This window comes from Aptenodytes forsteri, unplaced genomic scaffold (assembly GCF_000699145.1).
Source record: "Aptenodytes forsteri isolate BGI_AS27 unplaced genomic scaffold, ASM69914v1 Scaffold139, whole genome shotgun sequence".
Lineage (NCBI taxonomy): Eukaryota > Metazoa > Chordata > Aves > Sphenisciformes > Spheniscidae > Aptenodytes > Aptenodytes forsteri.
In genome coordinates, this window is record NW_008794414.1 from 4,124,407 (window position 1) to 4,142,312 (window position 17,906).

The following is a 17,906-nucleotide window of genomic DNA, read 5'->3' on the forward strand; positions in this document are numbered from 1 at the left end:
GTTAAGAGTATCTACTGCTTGCTCTCCAGCTTGGAAAAGGAACTTCCTCCCTGCCCTAGCCATTGTAGAAATTGAAATGGTTATGGGGCTTTGAAAATATTAACCTCTGCCTCTTATTCCATGATTTCTGGTATAATCAAGGCTGTCATGTTGTCATCAATCATACTTTCTTAAATTCCCAATAGATCTTGTTCATTTCTTATTATTTTTCTGACAACACTGCTAGGTTCTTAAGGAATTTAGGCTGGCATGCTAGTCAGTACTCCCCTCAAAGAATCTGTGGAAATCTATGTTTTATGCTAAGGAAAAATGATTTTGTAATTGACAAAAATTAACAAATTTGACAAAAAACATTGAACAGTCAAGCATAAACAAACACTGAACAATCAGTACGTGGTGCAGTTTACTGTGAGGCAAAAGTAAGTATATGCTGGTCACAGAACTAATAAGGTAATAGTGCTGGAATTCACCTATCCTTATTATTATAACATGTATGTCAACCATTCTCATCACAACTAATAAAACAAGCATTAATGTAGATTGTAATGGCAATCAAATTTATAGGTCTGTCATGTCTATGTTCCTCCCTTTTTTCCTCCTTCATCTTTCAGTCCCCCTCTAATTAGCCATCAAATTATGAAATCTACAGTGCTGTCATTCCTCCTCTCCCTTCACTCTGCCTCTCCCTCCTCTCCTCTTCTCCTCTCCCTTTCCGAGAGCTCTGATGAATTGATAGACCTCAGGCTTTTTGCCTTTTTTGTAGTCCCATATGCTTTCATACTTCAGAAACAGGTTGTTCTTTCAGTACTGTTAAACTAGCAAACAAGAAACAGTAAACAAGAAACAAATACACACAGAAAGATATTCAAAATTCAAGCATTTTCCACCTCAAGTTTTCTACTTTCAAACATTCATGTGAGTGGGTTAAGGTTTGCATAAAATGTTTGGAACTGGTGTATAGAAAACATCAAATAATTTTTTTTTTTCCATTAAAATGTCATTCTTTGAATGAGATTATAAAAGGTAGTAAGAACCTCCACTCTTAAAAACATTGTCATTGTTTCTGTGAAGAGAAATAATACCATATAGTTCTGGGCGACCACAAGTAATGACTTTAACATTTTGCAGGTAACCCTGAGGTTGACAGTTATTTGACTTAACTATTTAGTGAACTGTTCTGAATAACTGTTAAGATGGTTGAAATAGGATCTGTATCTCATACTCCTTTGAGACACCCATGGTTGGAGCTGTTAATTACAATGAACCATTTGCCTAATTCCTGTAGATATTAAAACCTTTTGATCTATGCACTGTGACCTCTACCTTTTCCTCCTGGATTTATTTTGAACATTTAAAAGTTGTATTTCATGTTCAGATTTCCATTTTAGTTTGCTTTAGTTGATACTTTATGTGCATTTGCTTTATAGGTGACTTTTATAGCTATCTTCAATAACAAATGTGTTAGATGAGTTTCTAGCATATTATATTATATTTTAGCATCTACTATGTTAATTTCTAGCCAACACCTTCAGTCTCAGTGTCTCTTTTCTCTTTGTTATTTTATTTGATTGTGGTTTTACAATTTTTTTACTTAAAGCCTCTATTTAATATATTAAAAAACAATGATTAATTAGTTTCAACATATGCTATTCTGTAATAGTTAGTTTTATAATATATGTCAAATCCACATCACTTTAATTGCAGCTGCTAGACTGGCAGATAGCTATTTGCAGGTTTTTTTCTACCTGAGAGCTTGTTGCATCTTAAAATGTTCCTTGCCTTGAACTAAAACTTGTACGTTATTTATGATATTACAGGAGTCGTTGTCTTCCCCATCACAACTTCTGTGTTCATCAGCACACAGTAAATGTTATCCTCCCAACCCTACGCAGGAATTTAGAGTTGCATATGCCTTAATGCCTTCTGCTGGATGACAGAATGTATCAGAACATTATAGCCCCAAATGGTTGTTTCCTCTTATGGCAGATCTTTTCTCTGTAGATGACTGCAAGCCATATAGAGATTGAAATGCCAACTGGTGACTTCTGCCTCATATATATCAATCATGAGTTAAATATTATGGCTGGCTGAATTGCCCTGTCTGACTGATGTCAAGGGTGGATTCAGCCAAGCAAAAACAAGCCGAAACAGACTGTGGACAGCCTGGAGATAGCAAGGAAAGGAAAAGAATGCAGCCACAGGACCTCCTGCTACATTAAAGGGAGGTACTGGCTCCTGACAATGAATTGCTTACAGTCCCACTGTCTGTTGTCAAAAAAAAAGCTTATCTTCTTTACGTCTTCTCCAGCCAGACTGTAGTTAGCAGTATGCTTTTTATTTACGCATTTACTGACGTTAGCAGGTTGACTACTCACATGCAAGGCTTTCTGGATGTAAAGGTTGTGTGGATGATCTGTAGATTTGCCTAGAAACTTAATCCATTCTAAGCCAAATTCTTGGCTTGGATCCCACTGGAATTTATTGACCTACTGAACCTGGACAGATTGAGTGAGTAAATGAAAAAGAGGCTAGGGAGGCTGGATTTGGCCCAGATCTTGGGCATTCATTCATATTACTGAGTTTAACTTCTTGAGCTCCACATATTAGGAATTAAGTTTCCTCCAAACTGGCTTTTACTAAAAATAACTTACCTGTTAGAAAAGGATCCAAATGTACAACTCTAGCCATATAGAGTTCTTGATCTATGAGCTATAGAATGATACTGTGAAGAAGTCATCCATTTCATTAACATAGTGTTTCAATTAGAGGGCTTATGTGTGTTATTTCTTATATGATCTGAATATCCTTATGTTCCTACAAGCTTGTAAACTGAAAACAAGAAAACCAAAGAAGAGAATTTAAATCTGTGCTGTTCTTCTCCGAGTTGCCTTACCTGTGGGAGAGCCCTGCTAAAATAGTAAAATAGAGTTTCAAAAAAAAAAAAAAAAGAGGTTTTAAAAAAAGCCATTTCATGAGCCTATTGCAGCCTGAAATCATTGTCCTTTAGCCTCAGGCATCACAGTGAGCTTCAGGCATGGGTAGATTTCACCATAACTGCATGCCTTTTCCTATGTTATTGCTGACTTACCATTGCTCCACTCTTTTTACGTGCTTCTTTTTATTTGTTCAATCATTTCACAGTCTAGTTGTTCTTTTTGGTCAGGTGGCCTATAACATATAGTTTACTGTCTGAAACGTCTCCAAGCTCAGTACATAATGACTCAACACCATTACCCATTTCTCCCCAGCCTCTTCTTATGGGGGTTAATAAATCCTCTTTCACCAACAAGGCTATAGCAGCTCCTTTGCTTTTCTTATATGTCTTTTTTAAATAAAATATATCCTTTAATATCATGCTCCAGCCAGCTTTCAGTTATGATACAATATTTTCTCCACATTATTATCTGTCCAGTTCTGTTCCTTTTTTCCTAGCTAAACCTTTCATTTGTGTATATAGACAGACACTTTAATACCCCCAAGTTACTGAGCTTATTTTGCTCTATATTAGTGTTCATAAATATGAATTTCCCTTTTATCTTTCTTCCCATCTATACCCCATGTGCATTCCTTTCATCTGGGTTCAACCCTGGACTGAACTTCTCACAACTCTGGCATTTTAGAAAAAGAGCATTGCCCGTGTATGGCAGTAAACTTTTCTACTTGTAGAAGGCCCTTTAACCCTGGAATGATTGCTACAGTGCACAGGAAAAACCCCTGTCCCTTTCACAGGTACAACCTGTAAGCCAAGTGTACAGGTTTGTTAGAAAGGGGTGAAATGCATTTTTTTGTGTTGTGTGTGATATTAAAAAATGAGAAACAGTCAGATTTTCTTCAATTATCATTGGAGTAAGTTGTGCTAGTTCTGAGCTTCTATTACAGCCAATTCACCAGGTCTAAACGATGAGCAATTTTTTTGGACACATTTTATTGGTTTAAGTTCTTCCAATTTTAATGCTTAAAAATGTTGATGGAAGGAAATTACTTTTACCTGATGAATCTTCTCCAAAATAATTTTTCAGGAATTCCCAGCTGGACCTATTTTCCAGACTATTTTTCATCACCTAGGCTGAATCTGTGAAATACAATACACTCTGTCATGGAGTCCAAATGTTGTAGATTGTCTAGAAGTTCCTATGGCTTGGCTTACTTTTCAAAATACAAGATAACATTAATGTCAATAACTCTGACTCCAGATTAGCAATCAGGGCAAATACATGTTTAAATTCTTGTCAGTGCTGAGAACTCAGCGGTCTTTTCTGAGAATAGCCTGCAAAATTTCATCTGTAGAAACTCACATCAGAGTTCTGTTAACAAGGGGTCTCTTTTAATATTTTCACATAAAGCCATAAGTTTTCATTGGTATGATGTTTGAATATATTTTAATACTTTTAAGAATCATTTAAAAGAATTAGAAAGAAAACTTTTTTTTTCCCTGGTTTAACTCAATCTTAGACTGTCAATGAACTGTAGCTCAACCCTTGATTACTATTTTCTCAGTTGCACAGTCTTACTCCTTGGAGTCCTTCAGCTAGTCAGCGTGTTGCCACCTATAACTTGTAAAGCAAGCAGTTGCTTCTGGACATGTGCAATTTCCCCACACCTGACAATTCACAACCTTCCTCACTTTTACTTTTTTAGATGGATAGAATGGTCATTTCATTTAAACCGTGCTCCAGCATGTTCTACTCTTCAGGGAGAAATTAATGGACATACAAAACATCTGTAAGCATACTTTTCATTTCATAGTAGAAAAATGTTTGGAAATGGGAAGTATATTTCAGGATGGAGCATCAGAATACGGTGTTGTAGAAATCCTGAGAATGTATGTAGTCCATACAGCAGACAAGATAGAAGGTATTGTAAAACTTACAGATCTTTCTAAGAATGAGAGTTAAAGCGTGCAGAGATAGGGTGAAGTCATTAGAGTCTTCTCGTGAACTGCCATTCTCACTGATGAGAAGCATCTCATCAAATATCTTCCTTAAAAAAAATCTTGAGATTGATCAAGAAATCCTTATTTAATAACTAAGCCATTTTCTTTACGTCCTTTGAGAGACTTTGCTTAGTTTTGCATCTAGCACCTATATGGATTTTAGAACGGAATGCAGTAAATGGAATTACTGTTTAGTTGTCATTTTTCCGAGGTATAAACTTTGTAGATTTTATTTTCTGGTATCCATGGTCCGAAGTGGTGCAATTTACTTTCTTCCTTTTAGAAAACATCCTTCTCTCTCTATGTATAAAATCTGTGACTAATCCATGTCTTTAAAAAGTAGCTTCTATCTAGTTTTCTGAATCTAGGATTTGTCTTTGTATATAGTTGGAATATGTGAATTCTTTCATATCCAGTAAATAATTTCATGGCGTTGGAAACACCACCCCAGTCCTTGCAGACCTGACTGATGTTGTGGATTTTCAGTCTTTCTGTGGAGACTCCAACTCCTGGCTATGAGCCAGTGTATTAATACCTTCTTTCTGTCTGTTCTCACTTTTAGAGCAACCTCAGCTGAGAACACTATCACTCTCACTTCCACTGAGCTATAAAATTTACATGCACACTTTGCAAACAAAGAGGGTTAGTTAAGGAAAGGGGACATAAATCTGACTCTCTTAACCTGAAGACAAAGCAAACAATTGAGTCATAGTCACTCTCCACCTTCCTCCCCAACCATTGTTGTCCATCTGAAGTTGCTGTAATTAACAGTACTCATTCAGGTTTTCAATTGCAGTGATCAGACTACCAACACTCTCTTTCTTTGGACTCCGACATTCCAGCTCCTTTCATGAACCCCCAGCATTCATGGTTGATGTAAACAATAACATCAATGTCATTTCAACTGACATGCGATCCGTCATAGGAGCGGATCATCCCCTTTCTGTACCCATTGCTAGTAATTTCTCCTGTCCATCATCAGCTTATAAGGAGCTCAGGATTTTTGTGTGATTTTTGGGGACCAGATACTTTCAGCTATAGCCTAAAACTTTGGAAGCCATTGTGCTAGGGAGTTAGACAGAATCGAGCTCATCTGTTTGTTAGAGAACAAGCTGACATAGAAGAGGACTAAGGTGGGGAGACATTTCAGAATTTCTGTTCCTTTTAGGTACCTCTGATTCAGTACAGTCTTAAAATTCTTAGAAGAAAGCCCAACCATGACAGACACTTGTGAGCTACTGGTTCATCTGTGAGTGGCAAGTGTCCCTGAATCTTCAAATACCAACTCTTCCCTCCTGTAAGGAAAATGTAGTATTTGACTTCCACAGTGTCCTAGGGCATCTGCAAGCTTGTGAACAAAACTTGATCAATGTCTAAAGCATCTGGTACCATCTTTAATCACAATATGATTAAGGAGTAGTTAGGCTAACCTTCTCCTTGTAACTACTGGTGTGAAGTCAAATGGTTCTGCAGATCAGAAGATGATGTCTCCTTTCAGTGTAATTCAATAGTCTAATGCTTACTTTTGTAGTATAGTTAAGCAAACAATCAAAAGGCAATTTAAAATTATTTTCTCCACAAACCAAAATGTTTCATTAATTATTCTTGCACAAACTCACGTGAGGAGTGGGCTCCTTAAATAGCGTTAGACAATAATTGTAAGTGCTTTGATATTCAAAGACATTTATTTTCTCTCCTGAAGCTAAGGAATGCACATGAGATGCAGTGTGTTCTGTTCTCATTATTTTACACGGCATCCATTACAAGCATTAGTAAACACCAGTTGTCAGGCTGAACGTACACCTGGTTTTACCCACTATGGCAATTCTTCACTCTGTTATCATGCTTTACCAATATGCAGGCTGCTGTGAATAAGAAAAGAAAAAAATCCCCAGAGATCTGAAAGTCTTGCCAACAGATTAACAACAAAAAATCCTTGCTGGCTACAAAGTGGTTAAAGGTCGGGTTAAAGGCTTGACAAACACACCACTTTTAGATGAACCAATTACAAAAAAAAGATGAGCATGACAATTTTTAGCAGTAGGAAAAGCTGTATATGGTTAGGACGGCTTAAAACTTCTCTCTTTCTTCTGAGGCATTGTTTTTTGGTAGGGAGCCAATGCACTGTTCTGTCTGTATACTACCAGCGTCTGCCCACACCATCCAAGAGGTATTCTGAGCAGAAATAAAGGAAAAAGAAGGACCTAGTAAATTCCCTCCCAAAATATTTAGGTATGAAATACATATGAAAGATTTATCATGGGGTTTTTCTCAACACATGCAACCAGTTCTTACATGTCTTAGATTTTAACCTCTTGGCTTGCACTATGATAACTCACACAAGACTGTTTTTGGCAACTGAGTCATTGGCTAAAAAAATAATAATAAAAAATCTGCTCATTATAGATAGTACTAAAATGATTTATTATTCATAAAATTTAAGTACAGTTAAATTGGGGGGGGGGGGGGAAATTTATTTTCTGGGGGGGGGGAAACATTTATTGGCTTTGGGCTCATAACAAAAAGAGCTTCTCTTGTTTTATGAGCCTCAGATTACCAAATAACCTTGACAGCTGAATCAGTGTTCCATGACAACAAGCAGGCCATTGATAAATAGCAACAAAACTATTAGATGTTGAATTTATGAGATGAGTAATAGAGAAGCTAAATTATAGGTTTACCATTTGACAAACTACAGCTTGACAAATCTGTGCTAACGTGTGTGTGTGTGTGTGCGCATGTACATAAGCAAAAGAGAGAAATAGAAACTTTTTAAGACAAAGGTGAATTTGACATGCCATGAATGATACAAAGGCATAAATGTATTCTTTTCATAGTAGTTAAATGCCTAGTGTCCATTATCAAATACTTAACAAATCATGTGTAAGTACTTGAAAAAGCTACCACTTGTGAAGTTGTTTTTTCTGGTTTTATTTTCAATTTTACTTTTAAGCACTGTAAAGTAGAAAAGAAGGGGAAATGCTAGTAAATAGCTAGATCTTTAAACTGACTCTTGCAAACTAATAGATTCCAGTTAAAACTCAAAACCAGCAGTTTAAAATGTCACCAGCAAAAGCAAGAGTGTATTCTGCTGGAGCTGAAAAACCTCTTCCCTGCCTATGGAGAGCAATTTACACTTCCTAGGAAAGAAGCAACAACTGCGTTTTGTCATCTTCCTGTAATCAGAGTGGAAGGCGTCAGGAATGATTTTACTTAAAGTTGAATATCATGTATTCACTTATTTTAAAATGATGGGAACTGTACAGGAAATCTGGGAGAGTGGCTGCTTGTGTACAGAAAAAGGTAGGATAAGGACAAGCTAATGCATCAGTCTTTCATAGAGGAGAAACTTTCTAACATAAGCAATGTGTTTCCAGGCAGATTTGTGGGCCTCCTGTCCTGACATTGATGCAGCAGCTTTTGATTTACTGCTGTAAACTGTGGTGGTTACAGTCAAGTGGGATTCTCGTGCTCTCATTTCCCAGAGCAGATCTGCAGGTGGAAGGTGGCAGCAGTACCCCCGCACTGGTCCTGACTGTGGTCTGCTAACATCTGAGCTGGGCTATCTTTCACAGTTGTGGTGAAAACCCAACATTTTTAATAGCAGTTGTGCCAACCCACAGTGGTGGGCTTATAGCATCATGTTACTAGAAAAAGATTGTACTTAGTGAGCAAGAATACAGAAATCAACTTACTGTCTTACCATGTTTTCCCTTAACTGGAAGATACATAACAGTCAGACAAATTACGGGATTAAAGCTGAAGAGCTAAATGAAGTTCTGTGGCCTGGGTTGCACAGGAGAACATACTAGATGATCCACCTAAAAATCTGTTAATCATGGTTGTGTAAGAAACAGCTGTATCTTCATCAAAGGGGAATTAAGTACTGGAAATTCGTCTTGTTCTAAACACTCTCACAATAGCTACTGGAGGTAAACTTGAAGCTTGACAAATAAATGAGAAAGATCAAAAGCAAACCTAGTGAAGGTTTTGGTTGATAAAAACAATTGTGTGTGAAGGGTTTTCAAACATTTGTCATTTATTCAATTTTCCTGAAACAACATGAATGGTATGAACTGCCGTTCACAAATATGAATTAAGAAACTCTTGATTGTATTTTCTTAGAAATAAATTATGCATATTTGTCCACACTACATCCATCCCTGATGTCTGTTGTATGGGCATCATTTCCAAGGACACTTATACCATTGTGATTCTGACCTTTAATATGATATTCATGTTATCCTCTATCCATAAACAGAGAAACAACACAGAAGCCATAATATATTCAACCACAGCAGGTGCTTAATGTCCAGTATTCCTGATGCCCATAGCATTTTAGCTTTCAGAAGATCAAGAATATCCACTGTGTTTAAGATGCATATGGTAGAATTTTAACATTCCCCCTAAAATGCAGATCTTTGTATTTCTATGATGTCCTTCATGTTTGCAATGATGGTTTGCCAAAAAGGTGCTTAGCCAAAAACGGGTATTTTTTTTTTTTAACAAAAAGCTCAAGTTAGTCATATGCTTTCATCCAAAACAATCAGAACCTGAGCCAATTTAGTGCACATAAGATACCTTGGAAGGATTAATTTATGCTGTTGAGCTTGTAATATGTGTAACCAATAGGAGTTCTCTGCATACATGGATTTTTTGCAAATCTTGCAGATAAGTCAGTGAGCCAAATGCAAAATCCAATGCCTAAGGGCATTGTGTGGATTTATAATTCACCCTGGAGGTGCCTAAGGTTGAGAAACCACTGAGTGGATTACACAGATTCATATATGTAGTTTTTTCATCTCAGACAGATATAATGTGAGCACTATTATTCATACTACATAGATTTCTTAGAATACTGTGTGTGAGAGAACAATGAAATCATGCCAAACCACTTACACAAAAAGTTATTAAAAAAAGAGCGTCAAAGATTCAGGCCTCCTTAGTGAGGTGTCATATGAAGTAACACCTATATGCTGTACAGATCAGCTGCATGGCAGCAAAAGCTTTGCTAAATATCTGTAGAAGCAAATTAATATGCAGACTAATATGTGGATCTTATAGGAGCTGAAAGAAGTATATCAAATCTGCTAAAAATCTTCCTGTTTAAAATACTGCCCTCTCGTCTCATGTCGGTCATCTGAAAGTTAGACTGGGCAAGGCTTTTCCCAGGGGATGGCTCACCCTGTTTATCAGATAGATCTAGTTTTAAGTGGGATGAATTGCCCTCTGGAGGAGCCTTTTTCCAGACTCTATATAGCGACCTGAGAAGAGCTTAAACTAGGCATTTATGGCTGGAGTTAATGAAATGAAACCAATGCTTGGGACTGGTATTGAAAGAGGGACCCATATTGCAAAATTTTCTGAAGATGCAGTGTGTTTCACGCAGGTTTTATGCTGTTGAACTCAAGGTGTGTGATTGGATATCCATACTGATGTAAAGGTAATGGAGCCAAAGGCTCAGGATGTTGTAGTACAACTGGTGGTATATTTTTCCCCTTAGCTGTTTCTCTGGATTATCAACCCAGACTACAATTTTGTTCATCCTTTCCTGAGTGTATTTATTTTACTGCAGAGCAGGGCTTAGATTAGCATATGATTACTTAGGATTAAGGATGTTGGGTTATGGGTTTTTTGGTTTTGTCTTCGTCCTCATTCCCCTTCCCCTAAACAGATTCTGGCAGCAGTGAAAAGAAATGGGACTTGCCTGTGTCCTGAACTTTGAGTACATGAGCTAAAATTAAATATCCACTAAACACAACTTGCTGAAACTGCAAGTGAATTAATATTTTGTCAGTCCTCGCTTTTATACTTAGAATTAAACTAGAGGATGGTGCTATTTTTTAAACAATTTACACCCCACTTCTCCCACTTTTTTCTCTATCATTGCCGATTGATCATTGCAGTGCCTACAAATGCTCCATGGCTAAGAAGAGAAAAGCCGAAGAACAGACATCAGGCGTTCCCGTCAACAAAAGGAAGTCCCTGTTAATGAAACCCCGCCACTACAGCCCCAGCTTGGAATGCAAAGAAGAAAATGAAGACAAGACGGATTTACAGGAAGAGACCAGTGTCCTCGAAAGCAGCACAACTCCAGGTAGTCATGCAGTCATGCTTGAACCTGAATTCCACAGGAAGGGAGATATGAAACAGTATTTTCAAAAAGGATGTAGAAAGTGTTTGACTTCTAACAGAGTCAGAATGGTGCATTTCTGTCTAGGTTTAACCATCGTACTTCCAATTATTTTTTACAATAACTCCTCCTGGGGTCTAGTAAATGCTTTGTAGGTCACAGAGAGAGACAACTACTGCAGCAGGTCAGATATGGAGCAGCATCTGCTTCTCCACTAGCTCTGTCAAAGAACAAGGTTAAGCCCACCACTGAGAAAAACACATTTATGAAGAGCAGATTTTCACTGGAATATATAGAGCTCTTAGGAAGGAAAAAAAAACGCTTAGCAAAACATTGTTGACTTTAACATTTAGCAAAGCAATTTCATGCATGTGACTGCTACGTGTGTTCTGTTTAACACGATTATTAGACTCAGCACTTTTATACTTGCTATTCCAACTCTGCTAAGCCAAACATGGCCAACAATTTATAGAAACTTCTATAACATGTATGCTGGAAAATATGGAAGAGGATGGGGAGACAGAAAGATATAGCTACAGTATGCCTTTATTGCTCTTTCTAATATACATTTATATATATTCAAGATGAACAAAAAATATTAAACTAAATTGGCTGTCACATATTTGTTTAAGAAGTCCTACACAAATCATTAATCAGGCGAGTGAGAAGGTATCAGTGGAATACATTCTGCATTTGTTTTAAAGGGAGGAGCCATCAGTAGATAGCAAATGTCAAGATGAAAGCAATGTGATCTGGCACTGGGAAATTAGTAATCATAGATAATACGGAAACAGAATGAACTTATATTCCTCTCCGTTGCTGGTTATTACGGGTGTTTAAAGATAATTTATTTTCCACTCAGTTTCTTATCAAATATTTTGGAATGACAGGGTACTAGGTAATTCCATCTAGGCGCTCTTTCCCACAAAACGTTGGACCAGATGATCTTTCGAAGTCCCTTCCAACCAAGGCTGTTCTATGATTCTATGATGAACTAAGATTAGGAATTTATATCCTTATCCACTCTAAATAGAATTTCCTTAAAAACAAAACAAAACCCCAAAATTTTATACATATGAATACTATAAAACACATAGAAGAAGGTGGCGGCTGTATTTCAAATTAAAGAGTCAAATCTGGTTCTACCGAAATCAGTGGAGGTCTTTGTGTCATTTCTGTATGGTAAAGATGTCAGCCAGTTGTGACTTGTAAGTCTTCTAGGAGGAATCTCTTCCAGGGGTCTGCATCCCATCGGTGTGAAAGCCTAAAAGGGAGCTCCCTCTTCAAACAGAACATTAATTAGCAAGGTGATACCCAATGTCTCTGTATTTTGGGTGACATTACTAAGCTAAATTCATCAAGAAAAAAGCTCCATAGTTCTCAGTGCCTGTCCAGCCTGCAAGGAGTATTCTATCTCCTAAACCGAGAAGAGAAGCTGTTTGAGTAAGAGTTCCTGTATGGTTTGGTTTTTTGGTTTGGGTTTTTTGTTGTTGTTGTTGTTTTTTAGATATATGGATTTTAGCTAATTTTTCTTGTATTGATTCAGCCTGGTTCCTGGCCATCCACAGCTGCCCTCAGTAATGTGTTTTTCTTTCCCTTGTGTCTGTCCTCTGCACAGCTTGAAGAACTTGCTGAAGGGAAAGTACTATGATAGGTGTAAAGGTAGAACTTGTGCCATATACAGGTGAACTTAAAGTTATTTAACTGGTTCTTTTTTTAAAAAGGAGCAAGTGTTGGGCCAGGTCCATTGATATAAATGTAGGGGAACCCTATTTGCACCCAGCCCTTCAGTCAAAAGAAAAAAAACCCTTGATTTCAAAAAGATTTATTTGATACCAGTGAGATTTCTCCCAACCTGCTTGTGTCAGTGATAAGACAACCTATCCCTTTTGCATTAATTTTGTCAGCTACAAACAAATTTCAGCTAAAGCATACAACTGGTCTGGGTATGTAGGTTTATTTGTAATTTCTTAGTGTGATATTGCTCATTTTATTATGAACTCATGATTCTTGTCCGTTGATCAGTTAATGCTTCAGTTCATAGATTGATGCAACTGTAAACTAAGCTGAGTTTTGATTATTTTTAAAGTGCATTTACAGCCTGTAGAAGTGAAAAGCAAAGCTGCGACAGCTGAACCATTAAGACTGGTTCAACAACAATTTTTTAAATATTGCATTTAAAAATTCCTGATTATTTAAGGAGCAAAATCTGTTATCATGCATTTATATTACTTCAGTTCATGGATTGATGCAACTGTAAACTAAGCTGAGTTTTGATTATTTTTAAAGTGCATTTACAGCCTGTAGAAGTGAAAAGCAAAGCTGCGACAGCTGAACCATTAAGACTGGTTCAACAACAATTTTTTAAATATTGCATTTAAAAATTCCTGATTATTTAAGGAGCAAAATCTGTTATCATGCATTTATATTATTTTTCATCTTTCACACAGAAAAATAACTGAAAAGACCTGTTACTATTACCAAGTTTTGTTTGTTTTGTTTTGTTTTAAAGGGTGGGAGATTTCTTTTAAAACTAGAGCTTCTTACTTTTTTAAATGACCCACTGATGGGATTCTGTTATTTTCCAAATGGCAGAAGAGCAAATAATAAAACCCCATTTGACTGAAGTTGGTTATAGAGCCAAATCATCATTTTTACTTGCTGAGATGTGAAAAGACAGCAGACTTCTTTATTCAGAATACTGCAATGTGTGTGGTACTAGACCAGCTGCTAAAAAGTTACACTAAGGTTTACAGACATTTTTTTAAACACAACTTTACGCACACAGTGCACAAGGCCACCTCTCCCTGCATGAGTCCAATTTTCTGAAGAAGAATAAGAATTAATCAATATTTTCTTTTAACATATAACAAACAGTTGAACCAAACAATTATGTAAACTGGAAATGACCCAAAATGCTAACAGTTTGGCAGCAGTAAAGTGAAATGCATTGTGGTGCACATGTGCATTTTTGTCCCCCTTTTCCCCTCCACAATAATCTGCACTTAATAGGAATATTTTAAACTATGTAGCTAAGCAACAGAGGTAATTGTTGCTTTCTAGAGCTTTTGTTAGGCACTCTAACACAGCCCAAATATGCATAATTAGGTATAATGTCTATAAATCATTATTGTACACATGTGGGTAGTTAAGTGGATTGAGAGAATAGTTCAATGAATTGGACATATTCACTGAAAATGCTTTTTATTTGTTTTCTGTAGTTCATAATACTTTAAAATTATCATAACCCTTTACACTTTCTCTTAATAGCTCACTGTGTTATTGAGAGAAACTTCATTTGCATTTTAGACTATGCTTAATTTATTATTTAAACCTGGAGTTCTTCTAATTCAGGAGAGGACAGACACATCTTATGAAATAGTCTGTGCTTGTTTATTCATCCTCCTTTCTAGGAAGTAAAATGTTAAATTTTTCAGTTTATGTTGAATAGATCCCAACAAAAGAATGTACCCTATAATCAGTATTATTGAAGGGGCTAGTGTTGTGACTAAATTCTTCCCTTCATCCAAAAATGCTTTTAGTTACTATGGCAATATTTACTTGATCCTGGCAAACCAGTGTTGATTTTAGAGAGATAATTACCAGAAAGGAAGATGATGGAGATGTATTTTTGAGTGTCCTTGTCAGAGGAAATGTTTATAAAAACTTAAATGAGATACAAAAGGCATATTGTCTTCCACACCGACAATCTCTCCTACATGCAGCCTCTATTACCTGCTGGCTGCTGCTTTTCTTCTGAAGAAAGATGTTTATAAAGACAGGATGCACTTCAGTGGTGTCTTTAACAAGTCCTTTATGAGTCTGTACATAACAACCATTTCTGTTTGCCTGTGCATGACCTGATTTATCACTTAATGTGGCAATTGCAATGGTGACCCTTTGTGAAGTATTGAGGTTTTTTCCATCAAGGTCTTTCATGGGATCTGGGGTGACTGGGAAAGTAATTAGGGTCTATTTTGAGAAAATATTTGGGAATCTTAGATAAAAGAAAAGTGAAAATAGATCAGAGGAATTTTAAAATGTGTGTTGTGCTTGTATATATATATACACACACATATTTTATATAGACTGTGTATATATAGCATCTATCTATATATGGCACATTATTTTTATATAAATGTGTATGAATATGCATGTGTTCTAAGATAATATATGTCTTCACCATCAGTGAAAAATGGCAACATATTTATTTCTCATATAGCTTTGGAGCTATAATATAAAGTAGATGTAATCTTAGAAGGGCTTTTCCTGATGCTACAAACAGTCATATCAAACACAGTCTTGGTGTGAATTCAATCATTTCAGAGTACCTTTGAGCAAAGAAATGGCAATTGGTAAGTAGATATCTTTGTATCACTTCTACAAGATACAAAAAGCAGTTATTCTTACATATTTTTCTCTTGCTTTTTTCTCATGCAGAGGAAAGTACTCCAAAATCATCTGAGGAAACCCCTCATTCGGGTGGGCAGGAAAATTCCAGTCAAAGAAAAGATAACTACTCCAGCTATCAAGATGCTCTGGCCAAATCTTTGATGAACATGGGAAAACTAGCAAAAGATGCACCCAGTCAAACAGCGGCAGAAAATCTAAACGATAGTGGCATTCAATCCTTAAAAACAGAAAGTGATGACACTGATGAATGTTACATGATTAACTCAGCTGAAGGAAAGGAAAAGACTGTTATTTCTCACCCAAAATACTGTTCATCTGAGGAAAATGAAAGTAACTCTGAAATTATGGACAACGAGTGGGACAGCTCCTCAAATTTCTCAGAAGAAACTAGTATAAAGCCCCATGTAACTCAGAAGTATATTGTAGAGTGTAATCAACCTAGCATTCTGGAAGTCCCAGAAATTAAGAAGGAAGAGGCAGAATTTGGCCCTTGTGAAACACTTTGTGACTCAGAAACAGAACTAAGAGCACCCCAGGAGTCTCACCCAGATCCTTTTGAGAAGAGAATTCAGAATCCCTTCCCTGAAAGTGAAGAAGACGACAACGAGTGCCTGTCAGAAACCACAGAAGTGTCCATTGAGCTGGACAAAACAAAAGGGAACTTGAGTTTGCTAGAACAAGCAATTGCTCTGCAGGCAGAGCAAGGGCATGTGTTTCACAGCACCTACAAGGAACTGGATAGGTTTCTTCTGGAGCATCTAGCAGGGGAAAGGAGACAAACCAAAGTTATTGACATTGGTGGGAGACAGCTATTTAGCAACAAACGTAAGGAAGTATTTTTGGCTGTTCTTACTGGCTTAAGCATTTATCCTGTGACTGATAGAGGATTCTGAGCTGGGTTTTATAGCAACAGTAAAGAATCTGGAATTTAGCTGGTAATTTTGTTAATTATGTACCTTCACACTAGTGCCTTATATCTAACCAGGTTAAACGCTAGGTACTTGGCTTCCTGCCAAACCGCTATGTGAAATGATCAGTAATGGCTACTAAAAGGGCTGTGTGGCTGGCACTGACACTCCTTCTCCTCCTTTTCCTCCTCCTCCTCCTCCTCCTCCTCCTCCTCCTCCTCCTCCATAGGGTGCTAATACATACCTCCTAAATTTCAGCAGCCAAAAGAGAAGGCATTAAAACGGTGCTTAAGGAAAGGTTAGGTTGAAGAATTGGCCTCTTCCAAACATACCACCTAATTCCTAAGCCATGTGTTTTCTGAGTTCAGCCTACTTCACATATCAACATTGCATTTTGCTACAGCCAGCACTTCTGAGCCAGGAAAGCACAAGCCGTGCTCTTCTGCCTCATTCACCATCAGCAGAATTACCAGTAAGTTCCAAAATCTTTATTGTTTCTGATGGTTTGTGGCATCCTACAAAGCTGTAGGAACATTGCTCCATTTTCGGTACTTAATCAGGCTTCCAGAAGTGGAGATTTAAAAGATTTGGGTTTGATTTGTAAACTGGGCAGTCTCGTATGAAACTCCTCAATTGAGGATAATTACAGAACATCAAGAGGTGTCATTTTATAAGCACACTCCCTGCTGTAGTAAGTAACAATACATTCATCTGCCCTTTGACTTTTCCTTTTGGGCTTCCAAATATACTGAGGTCACCCCAGCATTGCTGCAATTTCTTCTTTTGATAAATGATTTACTTTGGTATTTCTAGTGTTACTTTGGAGTAGTCCCTGTGGACATTGCAAATATTATAGTAGTTTAGATATCTAAAGCATTTAGTGTATAAGATAACTGGCAAGGTTTTTTTAGGAGTTGCAACTATAAAATATTTCCTGTAGTACTTGGGAAGAATATGCATGCATCTCATTTTTCTGTCTCAAGCAGTTTTTTCATTAGCATGTCTTAAGCTATGCATGCACAGCATTAGTCTACCTCCTTGCTAAAATACATGAACCTTTATTTGCTCAGATGACTACGGTATATGCAGGAATTTTACAGATACCTTTTCTTATCCTGAGACCACCTGTTTTCAGCAGGTTCACATTGGTGTCAATGTGACTTTCTCACAGCACACACAGGAAGGAGGAGTGATGGTAAGCATGACAGAATCTGGCCCTTCCTCATTTGCCTCATATTATTATTAGCTGTAGTTTGCAGGTGAGTTCAGAGGTAACACTCATGGAGGAACAAACTAGGCTTTGTTCAGGTTGTATAAACACCATATGATTTTAGTCAATGTAGTATCAGGCACATAGTTTTTTCACTTTACATAATTAATTGGGTTTTATTTCTAAAAAATCCACCATCAAATCCATCAGCTCTTAATTTTCTTTCTTGGATGCTGCATCACAAAAACATGGCTTAAATTTATATTTTTCTGTCTTTTTAATCATAAAACTTTCCAATTAGTGAGGGGG

The 17,906-nt window shown here is 37.0% G+C and overlaps 1 protein-coding gene across 1 annotated transcript in view; it reads left to right on the plus strand.

The window, feature by feature from the left end:
• ST18 (ST18, C2H2C-type zinc finger) overlaps nt 1–17,906 on the plus strand; it is a 242,159-nt gene that overhangs the window by 174,618 nt on the left and 49,635 nt on the right. The window contains exons 6-7 of the mRNA XM_019474600.1: nt 10,840–11,030; nt 15,507–16,304. Coding sequence (XP_019330145.1) covers nt 10,840–11,030; nt 15,507–16,304 — 989 coding nt within the window. The remainder of the gene's footprint in view (nt 1–10,839; nt 11,031–15,506; nt 16,305–17,906) is intronic.